At 33.1% G+C, this 18,563-nt stretch overlaps 8 protein-coding genes across 8 annotated transcripts; 2 read left to right on the top strand and 6 right to left on the bottom strand.

Annotated features, from left to right (window-relative positions):
• Positions 1–1,367: 1,367 nt before the first annotated feature.
• On the bottom strand, positions 1,368–1,862 carry RO3G_14268 (uncharacterized protein; the record flags this gene model as incomplete). Its single annotated transcript, XM_067668852.1, has 1 exon — positions 1,368–1,862. The coding sequence occupies one exon, from the start codon at positions 1,860–1,862 to the stop codon at positions 1,368–1,370; it is 495 nt and encodes a 164-aa protein (XP_067524953.1).
• A 2,090-nt stretch (positions 1,863–3,952) lies between these two features.
• Positions 3,953–4,766, top strand: RO3G_14269 (uncharacterized protein; the record flags this gene model as incomplete). The annotated part of the gene is made up of 5 exons (XM_067668853.1): positions 3,953–4,015; positions 4,073–4,247; positions 4,414–4,448; positions 4,507–4,537; positions 4,618–4,766. 5 exons carry the CDS (start codon positions 3,953–3,955, stop codon positions 4,764–4,766), a joined length of 453 nt encoding a protein of 150 aa, XP_067524954.1.
• A 358-nt stretch (positions 4,767–5,124) lies between these two features.
• On the bottom strand, positions 5,125–6,298 carry RO3G_14270 (60S ribosomal protein uL18; the record flags this gene model as incomplete). Its single annotated transcript, XM_067668854.1, has 3 exons — positions 5,125–5,927; positions 6,112–6,181; positions 6,296–6,298. 3 exons carry the CDS (start codon positions 6,296–6,298, stop codon positions 5,125–5,127), a joined length of 876 nt encoding a protein of 291 aa, XP_067524955.1.
• A 253-nt stretch (positions 6,299–6,551) lies between these two features.
• On the bottom strand, positions 6,552–8,030 carry RO3G_14271 (uncharacterized protein; the record flags this gene model as incomplete). Its single annotated transcript, XM_067668855.1, has 1 exon — positions 6,552–8,030. One exon carries the CDS (start codon positions 8,028–8,030, stop codon positions 6,552–6,554), a length of 1,479 nt encoding a protein of 492 aa, XP_067524956.1.
• A 989-nt stretch (positions 8,031–9,019) lies between these two features.
• RO3G_14272 (uncharacterized protein) lies at positions 9,020–10,975 on the top strand (the record flags this gene model as incomplete). Its single annotated transcript, XM_067668856.1, has 8 exons — positions 9,020–9,166; positions 9,222–9,292; positions 9,421–9,452; positions 9,503–9,794; positions 9,849–10,327; positions 10,460–10,666; positions 10,722–10,831; positions 10,967–10,975. The coding sequence occupies 8 exons, from the start codon at positions 9,020–9,022 to the stop codon at positions 10,973–10,975; spliced, it is 1,347 nt and encodes a 448-aa protein (XP_067524957.1).
• A 351-nt stretch (positions 10,976–11,326) lies between these two features.
• Positions 11,327–13,363, bottom strand: RO3G_14273 (uncharacterized protein; the record flags this gene model as incomplete). Its single annotated transcript, XM_067668857.1, has 5 exons — positions 11,327–11,470; positions 11,527–12,545; positions 12,717–12,840; positions 12,890–13,107; positions 13,270–13,363. 5 exons carry the CDS (start codon positions 13,361–13,363, stop codon positions 11,327–11,329), a joined length of 1,599 nt encoding a protein of 532 aa, XP_067524958.1.
• A 1,607-nt stretch (positions 13,364–14,970) lies between these two features.
• RO3G_14274 (uncharacterized protein) lies at positions 14,971–15,559 on the bottom strand (the record flags this gene model as incomplete). Its single annotated transcript, XM_067668858.1, has 3 exons — positions 14,971–15,107; positions 15,152–15,364; positions 15,409–15,559. 3 exons carry the CDS (start codon positions 15,557–15,559, stop codon positions 14,971–14,973), a joined length of 501 nt encoding a protein of 166 aa, XP_067524959.1.
• A 2,206-nt stretch (positions 15,560–17,765) lies between these two features.
• Positions 17,766–18,023, bottom strand: RO3G_14275 (uncharacterized protein; the record flags this gene model as incomplete). The annotated part of the gene is made up of 2 exons (XM_067668859.1): positions 17,766–17,904; positions 18,001–18,023. 2 exons carry the CDS (start codon positions 18,021–18,023, stop codon positions 17,766–17,768), a joined length of 162 nt encoding a protein of 53 aa, XP_067524960.1.
• Positions 18,024–18,563: the final 540 nt, after the last annotated feature.

Raw genomic sequence — 18,563 nt, forward strand, 5'->3', positions numbered from 1 at the left:
GGTTAATCCTAAATAGTGTTTGATATTAAAGTATACAAAAGAATAAAAAAAAAAGGAGCTTTGTAATGCGCAAATTCATTTTTGGTTAGCTTTGAATTTTTATTTTAATTTTTAGCTTCCTTAGTAGTACGGTCCAGTAAATAAAGAGCCAAGTAATTACAAGTACACATCACAAGTCATAAGTGCTAATCCAAGTGTTTTCCTTGTAATTTTGGTATGTAATCCACAAGTGCTCGGACTTCAAGTGCTTCACAAGTCGCTAATTCATGGATTTACCCAAAAATATCCAAGCTGGTTTAAATCATCTTTTTCAAGCTCTTGAGTTATTTGTATCTCGAAATCGCTATAGATTGGTAAAAGTTATAGAGAGCTCTTCCGACTTCATAACACTACTTTCAAGTATAAGCAACTTTAGCAGAATAAATCATCTATATCACCTAATTATTGTTTTGCAAATTCTTCAATGTTATTTAATAGAACTTGAGTAATTGAAGACAGAGTTTATCTGGATATCTCTAGACCTAGTATGATAATTGCGGAGAAGAAAAAACAATTAGAATTGGCATAATGCTTGCATTTAGTGTCACTTGGCTATGTCATCTCATGTCATGTTATAGCCATTTTATTCTAACTTTACTTATATACCGCGTTTCATATAAATTAACTGTTATTTTTTACTAGTCCATAATACGAATGGAATCGTCAAGGAAAATCATAAGGAGTAAGTTTATGGGAGAAGAAACTATTTTTGGAAATATTGGCGTTTTTATATTAAGGCTTTTTCTTTAGATTACACAGACATGTATAGAGTATAATTGAGTACTTGATATAATATTTTCTAAAAAACATAAAGCGTTATATATAATGATAGTTGTCTGCTGCAGCGCAATGAACAATGTGATAAATTTTTGTAAAAATGATACATGGTCAGCATTCATTTGATGGAGAAGGTATCCTTAGTTGGTTAGTCTTGTGATGTGTATTCAAGGACGTGGCTCCTTTGTAAAGAGGTGTGGATAATAAAGTGAAAATAAAAAAAGGTGGATATATCAAGCTTATAAACATTTCAAAAAGTAAAAATCATCAAAAGAATCTTATCATTTTAATTAGTGAATATGGGGGTTTCACACTTTTAATGTATTAATATGTTGTATTTGTTAGGAATAAATGCATGTAGCTATTTCTTTTAGCCTCTGTAAACGCATTGTGCACGGGTTTGTTTAAGAAGTTGGTGATGAGATATGCAAATCATGAAATGAAACAAATAATGACCACACTGTGCTGCTCTCTAGAAAATGCTCTTTTAATGAAGAATATATAAAGTAGGTGATAGAAATAACAATTTGTGATATAAACAAAAGATAGAACTAGTAGTATGCGTTAACACGGCTGCCTGTGTTAAATCCATGGTTGTCCTGATGATAAATATTTGAATCATTTTGATGGCTGTAGACTTCATATCTGTTACTGTCATGTATGGGCGAATTAACATCGTAGGCAGAATAAGAGCTATATGAATCACCAATAGGGGAATCAGCATAGTGTTTCTTTTGTTCTTCAGGCAAAGTATAAGAAGACCCTACTAATGTGGTTGGACTCTCTACTGACATCTCGTCAAGCCTTATACCAGATTTCCTATGGTTACGTCTTTCATTTTCATCTTCAGCGTCAAAGCTTGTACATAATAAAGTGATGGCATTTGTCATAGCCAATACTTCTAAAGTTAAAGCTGCGAATATAACCAAATAAGCCTTTCCAAATGCTGATTTAGCATAGTTTATGAGGATGTCTGCACAGGGAGGGACGTCTTGGATTGAAGAAGCTGTTGGTTGGCACTGATCGGTAATAGCATAATTATCCATACTTGTTTGAAATCCACAGCAACTAAACTACAAAGAAAAGATTTTCCACGTTACTTTCTTTTGTTAAATTACATAAAAAATTCAAATTTGCCTCATTTTGGAGAGCTATACGGTAACTTGTACTAGCCGATGTCCAAAGATCAGACATATAGGCAAAGATGTTGGCAGAGGCCTTATATATTTTGATCCCAATAATGACTTGTAAAACAAGAGCAACCAAGATAATAATCATGTAAATACAAGTAATGAATTTTTTTCTAATAAATGCCCCAATGGCGCCAAAAATGGATGCTACACAAACAATAGCTCCAAGAATTGCTAGCCCTAATTTTCATTTTTAAATTAAACTCTTTTTCTCTCAAACCTTTTTTAGTCTGAGTAAAAAATAAAATAAAATAAAATATATAATAAAACTCACACTTGAAGGTATTTATAGGAAATAAACTAGAGCCATAAAAATCGCTCTTCATGCCCATCGATCCAAATACTAAAAATGCTAACCCAAGGGAAGCAAATAGTGCATTAGTTAAGATCATATAGGCTTTACTCAGTCTATCAAAAGCAATGAATAACAATAAAAAAGTATAAGCAGTTTTGAAACAAACCTTGCACAGCAAATCGTCATGTTATTAAATCGGTTGCAATGTTGAGGCTAATTTGAATAAAACAAAGGAATGAATGTGTACTGTTCGTAATGAAACGTTGAGATTGTTCAAACTTTTTTATATTTAAAAAAAGGAAAGGCAAGAGAGAAAGGAGTAACAAAAAGACGGGTGCAGAAAATAAAATAAAAAGAGGAGGAAGAAAAAAGACATTGATTAGAATAAGTCCAAAGAATTTTCTTGCCAATCATAATTTTCATTTACATATGCTCTTAGTTTCTGTACTACGATATAAATTTAAAGCACATTATTGCCCTCTTTCTTTCTCTTGTTTGGCTTGATCTCAGTCATTCTAGTACGTATCGGAGAGTAAACAATTCTCCTGTCCCTTCAGATGTTTTCCAAAAAAAGCATATGCCAAGTCCTAAATATTATTTTAATAATTTGTTATGTTCAGACAAGACAAACTAAGAAAAAAAAGGAAATAAACGTGAAAATATACTCTTGGTTAATAGAGAAATCTACAAGGACTACGTTATTGGTTTGCTTCAATTGAAGCAAGCATTTTCGTTGTTTGATGAACCGGAATAAAATAGTTTCACAAATTTATCCAATCCTTAATGTTTAATTTCTATAATAATGGGATATATTTAGTATGACACACGCTTTCAACCAATGAACATCCACGACAATTCTTACTCTAATAAAATGATAGTTGTAAAGAATAATTAAGAAAAGAAACGAGTTTAGAAAGGCTGTTAAGATAGACAAATTGAATTTTGCGAGCCTACAAACGCGATCTAATATTAGTATGTGAAGTTCATTAGGATATATTACGGATTGCCTAATGATATTGTAGTCTACACATTGTATTCAATTGAAAAATCTCATCATTGTAAAGCGTGATATATACCTGGAACTTTTATGCTAGAGATCTCAGGCACAAACTTAATTCATTATGTAGTATATATCATGAGAGCATATCTAACATTTGTACAAATGTTTCATGACCTCAATTGTGGTTAAAATATAGCAGCTTGTTATGCAAGGAAAATTTTATTCTTTATTTAGCAGATGGACTCAAATTAGTATTCTTCTCACAAAAAAAAATTAATGATCAGAGATCTTGACGATTAATTTAAGTAGATTCGGCTATGCTAACCATTCCATGTATACAGTTTAGTCTTTGAAAAAACAAAAGTTAGCCATCACGATTTAGAAAGAAATCCAAAATACTTGGTTTAGTGAGACTATAGTAATGAAAGAGAGGAAGAAAAGATAAACTAGCAAACAAAGAATAGCATTCACCACAAACTGCCACTTGGAGGAACAATAAAATGTTTCAAGAAACATGTTTTTGAATGGCATAACCAGATTTTATCTGCTAGACAAGATTCTGTGTGTAAATATTACTTTTTTTTTATTGGCGCAGATTTCTGGTATTTGAAATTAAGATTGTACCCTTTTACTTTATTCTTTTCTTTCCCCATGTTGGTTTTGACTTTTTTATTCATACTGGCTATTCTTTGCCAGAAAAGCTCTGCAGAGCAGGTAAACTCAACCTATCTAATCATGTTATTCTTTGCTCATTAATTTTTGCTTATAAAGGAAAAGATAACAAGATTGTCCATCTATCATCAAAAGAATGGAAATTTCATAAGACGCGGTGAGATAGTAGGACTTCCGGGTGTCCCACAGTACGTTTCTGCCGATAACGAAATAACTGAATTCAATGATCCAAAAGAAATCTTTTATCAAATTAAAGTCAAAGATGAAAACACGGGTAACATACATTTATCTTCTGTAAAACTGGTAAGCCTTGTCCTTGTTGTTCTACACCTCACAAAAATATTAAAATACATTTCGCAAACAGTGTCAAATGGTAGCAAGCGATTGGAATGACGAATTTATTTTACATTTGGACGAGAATAATGATTTTTATCATTTAGATTATTATTCAACAGCTAAAGATTGTGAAGAAAAAGTAAAGGTAATTTTCACAATTCCTCCGTCTTGTTAACATTGCTTACCCTTTAAAATAGTTTCCCATATCCACAAAGCCATTCACAACAAGTATGAGAGTTGTAAAAGCGAGCAAAGGCCCAAAGTATGTAATGTTTGTGAAAACATAAAAAAAAGAATGATATGTGTAGCTAAAGATGTTAGGCCTTTATTAGGAAACTTTGAATCTCAAGCAAAGAAGCAGCAGCAAAGCTCTAAAAAGCCAGCAGCAGATATAAATGATCAAGCGCCTCAATTCAAAGAAGTAGAAGAAAAAAGCTTTTTCCAGAAATATTGGTAAATTTTTTTTGTTTGTTCCTTGACCGTTCTCTAATTTTGAAAAAAGGGCATATATTCTTTTTGCAGTAATGGTTTTATTGACAATGGGCGGAGATCCTAACCAACAGCCAGCCAGACAATAGAAGAAAAATAAAGGTGCTGCCAAATAGCAACACGATTTATTCGTATGAAGCACGAACTATCTTTATCGACAATAAACTAAATGCGATCTTTAAATACAATGTAAAGAAACACTTAAAATGAGTGCTCTTTTTTGCTTACAAAAAGGGTCAAATTATAGCATATTGAAATGTATAAACTTTTTTATGCTGTACAAATGAATCTTTCCTAAAGGAAAAAATTCAAAAACGGAAAATAATTTATTGTTCAGCTTCGAAAGCAGCCTTGGCAGCATTAATCTTAGCAAGACGTTCCTTCTTAGTGAGACGAGCAGGCTTCTTGTGGAGAGTACCAGACTTCTTCTTCTCAGTGATTTGAGGAAGAGGGTTTTCACGAATAGCAGCGTGGGCTTCAGCGTACATATCCTCAACGGCATCAGAAGTGATACCTTCCTTGATGAAAGTAGCGAATTGCTTCTTGTAACGTTCTTCATCTTCTTCTTCGAGGTATTCCATGTATTCAGCAACGTGGATACCAAAGATGTAGTTACGGAGGAGTTCGTCATCGTTGGTCTTGGTTTCAATATCGAAACCAGGGAAACGGTTACCACTGTGGGGAATGTAGATACCACCATCAGAGGCACCCTTCATAGCACCAAAGACACGAGCACCAGTGGAGGTACGAGCAAGACCGACATCGAGGAAGGCCTTGAAGGGACGAGGAGCACCTTCGGCAGCTTCGATCATTTGGACAGTACCGTCGGGTTCGGCGAAACCTTCGTACTTGTCAGCAAGACCAAGCTTGGTTAAAGTACGACGAGCGAGCAAGAGACCAGTAGCGTAAGCAGCGGCCCAGTTGGTCAAACCACCCTTGATACCGTAACGAGGAAGTTCGTGAGCGTAAGCAGCAGAGAGGACAAAGTCACCTTGGAGCTTGGCGTAAATGATTTGACAGATAATGTCCTTGTTGGTGAAACGAACAACCATTCTGTACTTGGGAGAGTTATACTTGTTCTTGGCTTGAACAACAAGTCTCTTACGAGCATAGTAATCAGTCTTACCCTCTGTATAATTACAAAATTAGTTACATTTGTTCACTTTTATTTAATGTCTTTGTTAATTCTATCGTTGAAGTCCTCTCTCTACTTTCATGTAATGCCAATCTTTTTCAATTTATTTCAACTCCTCTTTTGTATTGATTGGAACTTTCAACTATAGAATTGTAAAGAAAATTCAAGTAACAATTACCTCTTCTTCTACGGTACTTGACTTGATAACGCTTGAAGTAAGCCTTGTTCTTTTGCTGCTTGACGAAAGGCTGTACATTAGAAAAATTATATTAGTAAATTGCATCTAATCATGACATCAATCCATCCATAAATTTATTCATCCATTATGAATGAATACATGTGTAAGTTTTTAAATACTTTACCATTGTTGATCGACGTTGCTTTATAAAGGAAGGAATTCAATGGCTTCAGAAATTGACTCCTCGTTTTGTTCTCTTTCTCCACTCTCACTCTGTCCACCCCTTTGGCTCTCTGCCATCATTTTCCATTTGAGCTCCGACATCCGAATAGAAATTTTTTCAACTTAAATGGACAGATCTTGTACATCAAATATGCATTATATATAAAGACTATAGAAAAGCAGCTGAAGCTCTTTATATACACAAAAGTCTATTATTTTTATTGTAATTTTAAATATTCTTCTAACCCCATAACTTGCACATGTTTTCCTGTATAAACAGGATGCAATTGTCTTTCTATATAACTTGTAAATGTACTGTGTGGTGTACCAAAAAATGTATGTCCATGTGCGGCAATCATGGCATCCAACATGGGTATCAGATAACCATCCAATGGCACTTTTTCTTCTACAACTTGCAACCTCTTTACCTCCTCCAGCTCCTTTTCAAAATCGGATAAAACAAAAGTGCAAGGAAAGAGTCTAAACAGCTTACGCAACAAAGGATGTTCTCTCGGGTTAGGAGCATCCGTCGCGATGTAAACAACTGTATTTTTAAATCGTTTTGTAATAGAATCAGAGGGTTGGCACTTTAATTTTGTCTTGCTTGTTTTTTTATCTCGATTAGATGGATGATGCACCTCGATAGGTTTGGTGTGATCCTCCTCAGTAGGCATGCTACGCAAAACAACTTCATAATCTGCTGATTCCATACGATCTCTATCATGATCTGCATCAAATTGAATCACCTCTTCCAGTGTCATATCTGTAAATTGATTGACGAGCGTATGAAATATATCGTCTACTACGATCGATGCTCTTAATTTGAATATACCATCACCCACACGTATATGCATCCCTATAAATTGATTTGTGCCTCCCAATTGCTCCACGATCCTTTCGGTAGTGCTGGTCAAGACTGGTTGACGAAAGATCATGCCCGAACGAATGTTGCGTAGTTTCTCCATATTGGCCTCTGTCTCGGCCAAGACCCGATAAGAACCAAACATGGAGCCAAAATGGAGTACAGGATGTTCAATTTTCTTGAGGGTATCTAAATTCATGCGATAGTTGAATCTGTCAAGTGGTAGATCGAGTGAGGGATCATCATGGATTTGATATTCATAGGGCATAACATCTTTGAAAAAATAAACATCATGCGGCTTAAGACCTAATGTGCCGTAAATCCACTGATAACTAAGACTGTCGCGAAAGACGAGCGGTGTACTTCTTTGCTGTATATCGATCATGTCATAAAAGAAACTCCAGGGTATATTGGTATATCTATAGCTATTTAAACACTCGTTCGGAAGAGGCAGTCCAGAGTCGATTAATGCACAGTGTTCTAGCCCGTGTTTGCTTTGAAACAACAATCTCTCGTACAACCTTTCATATTTTAGCCATGGCATTGCCGGGTTGGCCAGCATGACAGGTGGAACAAGCAAAGTTCGATTGAGATAGGTTGCAAGTAGTAGAGCATTTTCGAGTTCGATTCTTTGATTATGAAACCCAGAGTGAGGTAAATAAGATAAATATTTTTCTTGTGTATCTGGTGTATGAATCTCAAACGGCCTTGGAAAGATGACTGGAATGTTGGTATTTATATTCTTTGTTGTTCTTGTTATAAAATATAGACTTGTTATAATAAAGCATAATGAGACTACAAGGCTAACTATCAGTTTTTTTTTGACTGTATACATTTTTTCTATAAAGAAAAAGAAAAGAAAAAAAAAAGAAAAAGGAAATCCTTTTAAGTTCAGATGGTTTTTTATATGAAGGAGATATCGTGCAAGCTTTATATTTGGAAATTCTATAATTAATTTTTTATAAATTCATTTTATATTATGGAACACAGCTTGTCTTCTATTTTGAGAAGGAAAATCTTCTTCCATATTTAGTTTAGTTGGAAAAGGCCAATTGTAAACTTTTTAGTCAAAAAAATCAGTTGCACTCTGTTTTCCATCCTCAAAAAGTAACAGGCTTTCTTTTAATAAGCAGAAATAAATATTATTGAGAAACATTTATATCATTTAACCATAAACACTTTTTTGATCCAAAAGTTATCAAAACAACAAAGAAAAAAAGTCGGTTGTGTATAAAGCTCATAAAAAGTCATTGCAACTCTTTTGTTTTGGTTTAGATATCATAACTATCTTTTTATTTTATTTTTTAGTGTTTCTCTGTTTACGGTAGGGAAAAGTTTTACTAATGCTTTTTTTTGGACATCGCTAAAGATGCTTAAAGCTCTCTTTTCTATATTTTTTATTTAAGAGAGGGGCGCGTGTGTATATTGATTACAGCTCTTTTTCTTGGTTATTTACAAGTCAATAAACATGACTATTTAATGTAGATTGGTTATACTATCTAATGATATTCACTTTAATTCTCAATTAGATCCTGTAAAAGCCAATCTTGTTTTTATTCTACCCCAACAATTTTTTTTATATACAAAAAGGTGATTTGATGCTTTTTATATAAAAGAAAAACCAAGAAAATGAAAGGAAGAAGGGGCTTACACTATAACATGTAATCAAGGCTACATACAGCCTTACATGAACAAAAAGTAAAATAAAATAAAGCCAGATAAAAAAAAATACACGCACAAATGAAAGCAGTCCTCTTCTTTTTTCCTCTTCCACCTTCGTTTTTTTTTTTTTTCTTTTTTTTCTCCCTCTTTGTCTAGTATAAAATGAGTACACATGAATCACCACAACAATTGACTACAGAAGATACTATAACTCCTACTCATTATGAAGAAATGGAAGATAATAGCAATACAGAAATAAGCGACGATAATATTAAAAAGTTGAAAAGAAAACTGAAAGAAATTCAAGAAGTAATGACAATGATACATTATATACATTTTTTTTATCTTAACAAGATCAATGTAGCTAAATGCTGCTATTCATAAAGACTATAGCCACGCAAAAAAGAAGATACGCACATTAACTTATGAAAGAAAGTAAGTTTATTGCATTAGTAATTCTCTTGTTATTGAACAGTATACAGTCTTTTGTTGGATAGTATTTCACGTATGGAAAGTATGAGCCAAATTTTATCAGATGATGAAAGTGGCAGTGATATTTATAGTGATTTGAGTGATACAGATGAAGAATTAGATGGTAAATTAACCAAAAAAAAAGCTACTTGTCTTTTTTAACGTTGTTATTAGTAGCTACATCATCTAATAAATCGAAAATACTCAAAAAATTAGCCCACAGATCCATTGAAACTAGCCATGACTCAGCTACAGTAACCTCTGCACCTCCAAAGAGGACAAAAGCGACTATTATTCCTGTAAAAACACGTCGTGTTCAACCAATTGATAGAGATGAAGAAGGCAATCCTAAACTTCCACAACAAATTGGTGTCCTTACTGTCTTAAGCCTTGGTCGTATTATTAGCGATCGGCCTACATTCCATAATGAACGATACATATTTCCTGTTGGATATACAGTAAGCAGGTAAAATAGTGTGGTATATGTATATAGAGGTATTGATTTTATGTATATGTATAGAACATATCCTAGTATGGCAGATCCTACAAGCAACACTGTAATTACATCCACGATTGTCGATGGTGGAGACGCACCTCGATTTGTTGTGACAGCTGCTGATATGCCAGATGAACCCATCATTGCTAACTCTGCAACAGGTGCTTGGACAGTTGTTGTACGCAGATCAAACGAGATTCGACAAAGGGAGCATTCAAACTCTGCTTCTGGCCCTGATTATTACGGATTCAAGCATCCAACAATTGCTAAGCTCATACAAGATTTACCAGGTGCCAAGGATTTAAAGAATTATGTTTGGCAAAACTTTGAAGAAATGGAGCCTCGTGCAGCAAAGGGAGTTATGGCAGCTGCTGAAAAGAAACGCGGTAATTTGGAGCAAATGGGAAATGCAAACAGAAGAGCGCCTAAAGAGGTAGCAATGATGATGGCAGCAGATGTGACACCAACAGATGAAGATTTTGGGGAGGCTGATGAGCTCCTTAGTGAATAATAATAATAATAGCAAACAGATTTGATCATAAAATACCATTCAATTTATCCGCGGGGAATATTTAAAAATAAAAATAAAAAGTTTATAAATACATACATTTTTTTCTTTATGACTGTAATAAAAGAGATTGAAGAATACTTGTTTGATGAAAAATACATTTCACCTCAAGTCCAATCAGAGTTATATGAAGGGTATAGGCTATGTCCTTTACGTTCAATGGATTATCATCGAGATTACTTGAAAGTATTATCCGTACTAACCGAGGTTGGTCATCATACAATAGAGACTTGGAATACTCAATTTCAATACATGAAGAAGCATAATAATACCTGTAAGTGATATAGCCAACTATGAAAGAATTAAAATGTTGTCAATAGATTATATAGTGACGATTACAGATGAAGAACATGATCGTATTGCTGCTACTGGAACCATATTAATTGAACATAAATTTGTTCATAAGAATGGTATTGTTGGCCACATAGAAGATATTGCAGTAGATTCATCATATCAAGGCAAAAAATTGGGATTTAGAATTATTGAAGCTTTAAAGTATATCGCACAACAAACAGGATGTTATAAAGGTTTTAATCTCACTCTACCTTGCTCCCCGTTAATATTCTTTGTATAGTTATTCTAGATTGCACTACAAAAAACATTCCATTTTATGAAAAATGTGGGTTTGCACTTAAAGAAAGACAAATGGCTTGGTATAAACAATAAATCAACGCGTTTTTTATGCAATCATAAATCCCCCTCTATCATGTGCCTGTATCACAAAAAGAAAGGCGCATAAGCTAACTGACTTTAAGGGAACAATCATGTTTGCTAAAAAGAGAATGATTATGTGATTAATAAAGTTAAGCAAAAAACTTGTGATAAAAAACTAGAGAGTACATGATTGATCGCAAATATATGTAAACCACGCACACACCGCTCCAGACAGCATCTTGTCTCCTTCATGTTTCAAGTACTGATAAAAAGTAGAGATTTATTTTTTGTTATTCTTTTCTAACTTTGCAAATCTCAATCCACAAGCATTACAGAGTTCTTTGGGGCCATTAGGACCTTTTCGCCATTCAGGCGAGTCTTTTGTCTGGCAATTTGCACATATTTTTACGCCTTCTTCTTTTATCTTTATTATAAATGAGAGTAAGTTTGATTGTTGATAGAACACGTTTGAATATTTACCTTTTTACGAGATCTTTTGTTTGGATTCATGTATTTCTCTATTTCTTCACGTAATTTCCTGTTGAATTGTTGAAGCTGATGTAATTCATACTGCCAATTGGTTGATCTGGTCACATCCAATTCAGAAAATATATTAACAGAATCTGTATGGCTATCACAACAAATTGTGTTGTTATCATCTTTGACTGGCCTGACTTGTAATAAGATGAATAAAGGTATACACCTATCTCTATCGCCAGGATAAAATGTACTAAGTACAGGAACATAATCTCCCTTAGAATTCAACAAACTATGGCGTACGCTCATACTATTTCGAGTTTCCTTGACAGACTGTAAGGCGCTTGAAATTTTTGTGATGGCCTCATTCTCCACATATTGATAAATCGACTCATTTAATAGAGTATCTGCTGTAAACCCAACAATCTCTTTGCATACTTCTGTCACATGTAAATAAAGACCAGACAAACTGAGTTTAGCCCAATATGCCTCTTTGGACATATCAGCTTGACTATAAGAGAGGTTGTAAGTTGGATATTCTCTACCACAGAGAACAAGACATTTCCTTGCTTTGTTTTGGTCCATATGCAGCTTTCCTCTGCAATCAATCCACATATATCCTGAGTGCTTTCTTCGTATCCTAAAGATTACGCTAACCACGCTATCCATATTGTTATTGGTTGTCTTTTCCTTGATCTCACGCATGACTGGTATAATATCGGAAGGATGACAGATGCTGTTTAATGATTTTCCAAAAAGTTCATGAGGTTGGTATTCTAAAATGGATAAAGAGGAATCGGATACATAAAGAAAGGTACCCTTTAAGGATAAGACGTATATAAAATCGTTTGTTTGATTCAATACAAGTTGATTCCATTCCTTTCTTATCTGGCTTTCACTGCTGATTCCTGACGCAGAATGATCTAACAAACTGAGCATATCGGCATTAAAGTCGATTGCTGGTGGCAATTCACGAAAGTACTCATCTAATAGACTAACACCATCATCCACCACATTCTCACCTAATATTCATATTTAATCCTTATTCTACAGCGCCAATAAAGGGTACATGATTACCATTCTCCTTTATAGAAGGTATAGTTGCATAAGAAGGTTGGTTGTAATTCACCAAATATGTACCATCTAAAAAATGATGTCATTATTATCTATGAACAGCTTTTGTTTTTTCTTACTCTTCATTTTTTCTAATATTGAGTTGGGCTGTTCAACTAAATCCACTTGTAAACCAACAAAGTATTCTACTTGTCCATCGGATGATGAAAATAAAGGTATAACAGTGATCAAATTAACAAATGGCTATGACCCATATATTAGCATTGCATAAAACCTACGTAAATCAACTTACTTGTCCTCCCTTCTTGTAATTAATGATACTTGCTTGGTGCTCTTTTGCTTGATTCAGTTGTGACTTTAAATAATAGACAGCCTGGTTGTCTGTGTGCTGACGACGAGAGCCACCGGTGACTTGGCCGTCAGGACTTTGTAAAAATCGACAATTCTTGCCTACAATTTCATCTTGACAATAGCCTGTCAATTTTTCAAATCCAGGGGAACAATAAACCACTGGATAATCGTATTGCCTTGCATCCGATACAACAAATGAACAAGACAAATCAATCGGCCCTAGCTGTATTTGCTGGTTCGGTCTACTTGTAAATATTAGTTCAGAGAAAGAAGTTTATAACAAAATGGATGTTTGCCTATTGATTAATCGAGATAATATACCAACCATATCAAATCCAGTATTTGAATAAACACCAGAGAGTATCGCTGGTCTCTGATTATTTGTTATTTCTAATCCATTATTAGAAAAGGACATATATTATAAATAGAAAAAAATAGAAGAAAAAAGTTTTTAATATAATTTATGCTTTTTTTTTCAATGCCTCTTCTCCAACCAAGCATTCGCCTTCTTCCAAATCGGGAAATTCATGCTTAAACAAATATTCTCTTCTTGCACATTAAATGCTAATTTATTGTTATTCACAAACAATCCTTACTTAGTCATCATATATATTGATTTCATATAATAAAATGCTGGCTACAATAGGTATAGGAAACTGTGCAAATGAATCGAGAGAAGGTTTATTTGGATAACTGACTTTTAAACAAAGAAGTCATCTTTTACAGTGTTATACATTACAAAAAAAAAAAAAAAAAAAAAAACATCTTTATTGTTCTTTATACTCAAATATAAGTTTGTTAGTTTTAGTGCAAGCGAAAATTATTATTACTGCGCGAGTTTATAATTATTTACTACAAATGGTATCATTTACGTAATACATGCACAAATAAAAATATAGAATGGTAATCACAAAGCATAATACAATAACGATATATACCCAAGTAATGATATGAAATTTTGGGCTTACAATGATATAAAGAGTAAAGAAGATTATGCTTTCTTTGTAAACATAAGGAGAACCATATTATTTATAGAAAGAAATGTGCGCCTTTTCTATATTCAGATATGCTTTACATATCTTGAAGCCATTGTTTATACAATTGACTATTTAAACAATATACACCAATGAACATGTATTTTATTCAGCCTTTTTGTAAGCTTTTCTTATGCTACACATAGTATAAATAAAGTAATTCATGCAATTTGGAGTTGAATGACGCATAAACAAGAATAGGGAGGGGAGAAAAAGGATTTTATTGAACATGAGGATGTGTCGTATTTTTTTTTCCTTTATAGATAGGTGATTGCAGTGATGATTGTGATGTAGACAAAGTGAATTTGCTGGGATCCATGTAAGGATGTTGATGATAATTTGGTATTCTTTGAGCAGGTCTCATCACATTTTGTCTACTGCTGCTACTTGAATCATATAAAGGATATTGTTCAGTTGATCGAAATAGTGTTGAATAAACAGGTTGTTTTTCTATATAAAAAGAGTAAGAAGACTTTTTCTTGCTTCTTTTATGATTACCCGTGTTATTGTTTGATGAATAAAATGAATTGATATCTTTTTCATCTATCATCAAATCTTCATACAATTTGCTTTGATCAGCTTGCTTTGAGAAATATTCTACGTTATTATCGTATTGTGTTGAGTCATTTGGTTTAGTTGATATGATCATTTCATTATTTCCTAAAATTGAATGATCAAATCTAGTCGTATGATAGCCTATGATAATAAATAACTTGATTCTTTACAATTTTTCTTTCTTACTTGTTTCTCCAACAGAAGCAGGTTGAATTCGATCCCAATGAGAAGGTGGAATATAATTCTGTCGATAGTGACTAAACAAGTTCATAGGATGATGTAAAGAAGAATATAAAAAGGCTGTAGGATCATCAACAAATAAAGGATATAAAGCATCTTGAATTTTATATTGTGCTGCTAAAAACTTGGCTCTATCAAATGTAATCCTAGCAAATCATACTTAAAAAAGTGTTTTAAAGCAAATATAAAATTATTACCAAACACCCTTTAAATGCATTGCACCCACTTTAATGACCACCCGACCTTTTTCATTTTTTAAAATACCATCTCGTTTACCGCGAGACATACCGGCTACATTCAATAGCTTTGTACCGTTGATCATATCATTATCTAACAACATTAAGTATTATTAATCATCATAATTCGTTCTTTACCTTGTCTTCTTGCTACGCAAATACCATTAGCATCCACTTGATAGCATATCGTTCCTTCATCTTCCCATAATGTTGTAGTTAACTTTGGTCTTGAAATAAATGGTCGACGTGGTTGCTGCTGCTGCTGCTGCTGCTGTTGTTGTTGTTGTTGCTGTTGCTGTTGCTGTTGTTGCTGTTGAGATGTAGTTGATAATCCAGCTTGATTATTATAACCTATTTTTATAAGAATACATTATGATGATGATGAAATATCTTACTTGAAGAAGAACCAAAATAATTGCAGGCATTATAAGTGGATAATATATTTGAGTTACTAGCGGATGTTGATATAGTAGATGTTGATATGGCTGGTGAAGGAATAATCACTTTATCTTTAGCTAAATAATCATTTGTATTGCTATTATTCATTTTTAATAATAATAAAAAAGAGAGAGAGAGAGAAAGAGAGAGATTGAGATGGGCTATTATTTTTACAGCCACCATGATGATTGTAATTTCAACTACTTTGCTTTCATATTACCTTTTTATTCTCTACTCACTAAAACTCATTAAATGCAATTATTCATCCATTTAAACTAGTTGGGTTTTATTACGGAAGTTTTTCCCTTTTGTACAAGCATCATGATGTATATGAAAGAGAGAGTCTATTGTCTGCGAAGATGATTTTATGTGTTTATGATGTTGTCTCTTTTATATTTCACATGACACATGACAGAATTCGCTTTAGGAGAAAGATTATAAATACCTTACACAGCCTATGAACAATGAAAAAGCTACATCATCCACTTGACATCAATCATTGTTTTTCCTTCTTTGACAATCTGGCTGAATTTGGAACATTCTATAACATGTTTTGTTCTCTCAAAATAGATTAAACTACTTTTTAATACTTTACCATGACAACTAAATATGTCTCGCCCCTGAATGTTACACATTACTTTATCGCTTGCTGATCACTTTTTAAAGCGGTTACTCAAACATTTGATATGATCTGTCAAACCTTTTCCCTAGCAACCAATCAGTTTTCTTTTTATTTTCTCCACGTTTACAGAAAGAGAAAATTTTTTTTTTCCGTCTTGATGAGGCGGGAAAAGAAGGAATAACAAAAGAAAAAAGGAGCTTTGACCCATTATGAATAGGTAAAAAGTGGGAATTATGTAGTGCTTTATTATTGTAATAATTTTGTATGTCTAATGTCTATAATTTGCTAGTTATGAATATATGCTGGTTTGAATTATTTAGATTTGGTATAGAAGAGTACATCATTCTTGCATTGTTGTACATAGGCAAAGACTAAAGAACCAACAGCAGTAGTATAAACGAGTTTCTTGGCAGGAGCAGCAAGACGAGTGACACGAGAGTTCATTTTATGTGAAAGTAAAGAATAAAAGAGATGAAGTATAAAAAAAAAAAAAAAAAAACACTTTGACCATGTTTATATTTATATTAAATCCGATATGGTCCTGAATCAAAAAAAAAAAAAATTATTTCAAATGAGTCAACGTGTTACTTTTTTTAAATTTTGTTTATTTCCCTTATTCTATTAATAATAGAAAAAAACGGGAAAAATGGCGTGGATGTGTGGATGTGGAACGAAGATATAATTGGATGTATGATGGCTTGTTTGATACGCATTTATTATAAAATACTCTTTCCTTTTAAACCTTTAAAAAATTCTAGAACTGTGCAATAATAAAATTTTTTAAAAGCACGTACTTCTGGCTGCGTGCACTGTTACTGCTTTCTTATTTATTCTAGAAACCCCACTCTTTTTTTTTTTGGCTGGAGAAAGCCAATAAAGTTCTCTTTTTTTATTTAAGAAGATGTATTATGATAAAGTGCAAATATGTTATGAGCCATTTACAAAAACTTCATAGCTAAGGTAACATGGGCTTATGTAATGGCTTTGAAAAAAGTTTTAATAAAACTTCTTCTCTAAACTCCTCCGTTTTTATTGGGCAGTCATATCTTGTCTTAGTAATCAATACATTTTTTTATGATGGTTTGCTTTTACAAAATAAACTTTTACTCAAACTGTTGAAATTGATCTTTTTATGGAGTTTTGCAAGAGTAAGTTTAGTTGGTATAAAATACAATATAGCTGTCTACTTTCTTATTCGATAGACACTTTTACTTACATGGCAAATCTTATGACCAGTTGTTATACTATACTTTTCAAATTTTTGGGGAAAATAAAAAATAATTTAGAAAAATGTTGAAATGATTTGGAGAAAAATGATGAATTTGGAAAGGAAGTAATGAAATTTTGATAAACATTGACAGGAGAAAGTTGAGGTAATTTGAGGTAGAGCCAACAATGAAAATAAAAGAGAGATACTAAAAGATATACATACATAAAATGAATGTCAGAAAAAGTCTATCATAAAAAGCATCATATACAACTCATCTGTTAGGTAAGGGATGAGAACTCGTTATGAAGTTCTCATACGATTCTCAGAAGAAGCAGAATCCATGTATTTGGGGGTGTCTTTTATTATTATGTTGTGATATGTATGTAAAAATATAATGCATGTTTTTGGCAACCATCACATCACGATTTCATACCGTACTACATGAATTACACTTGAGGATGGCATATATTTTTCGTTTTGATTCAGCTGAAACAGCACTTGTTAAGCTTTTTGGTTTTACACTGATTACATGTTTGACCAGTAAAAGTCTCAGAAATATAGAGAAAATCATTTTTCTCTTGCGAATCCTTTGACATCTTTTTAATAGCACTGGTAATAGGTCTGGTAAGACCAGGATATTTTCCTTTCATAAATCCAGAAAAGAGCCATCAACATAAGCAGTTATTCTTTCCTTGTAAGGACTAACTGCTTTGTTACCTTTTGGAGGAAGTGTGATTCATTTTTGCTTCTTGTTACAGTGCTGTTTCTTTTCACCAATAGAACTATTACTGTTGTATTTGACAATATCATCAAACAATCTTTTGACAGTCTCATGAGTCACTTTTTATTTTTTTTTTAAATATAATGTTGGAAATTAAGCTTGGTTAACCTAAACGTATATGGCGTGAGCATGAAATACTTGCCTCCAATAAAAGTTTCTTGCCAGTTATCCTTGCTATAGTATCCAGATCTTTTGGTAGTTTTTTAGCCTAATAGAAGCAGCCTCTGAGAAATCAATCAAATTTGATGTTTTGAGGATTGGCATTTCGCTTATAAATCTAAAATTTTCTTGATTGTATCGTTGAAGTTGCATTCATTTTTGGGTAGCAAGATTGAAATCACACATATGACAGTGTTCTTTGGCAACGTTGTCTACCTCCTGATGGCACTGTTGCCAAAAAACGATTAAAACAATTTAAACTCCAGTTCTTATGTGACAATCTGATTAAATATCGTTCCGAACTCGATTCACAACTCTTTTCTGTCTGTTGCTCATCTTT

The sequence above is a fragment of the Rhizopus delemar genome, genomic scaffold, assembly GCF_000149305.1.
Source record: "Rhizopus delemar RA 99-880 supercont3.13 genomic scaffold, whole genome shotgun sequence".
Classification (NCBI taxonomy): domain Eukaryota; kingdom Fungi; phylum Mucoromycota; class Mucoromycetes; order Mucorales; family Rhizopodaceae; genus Rhizopus; species Rhizopus delemar.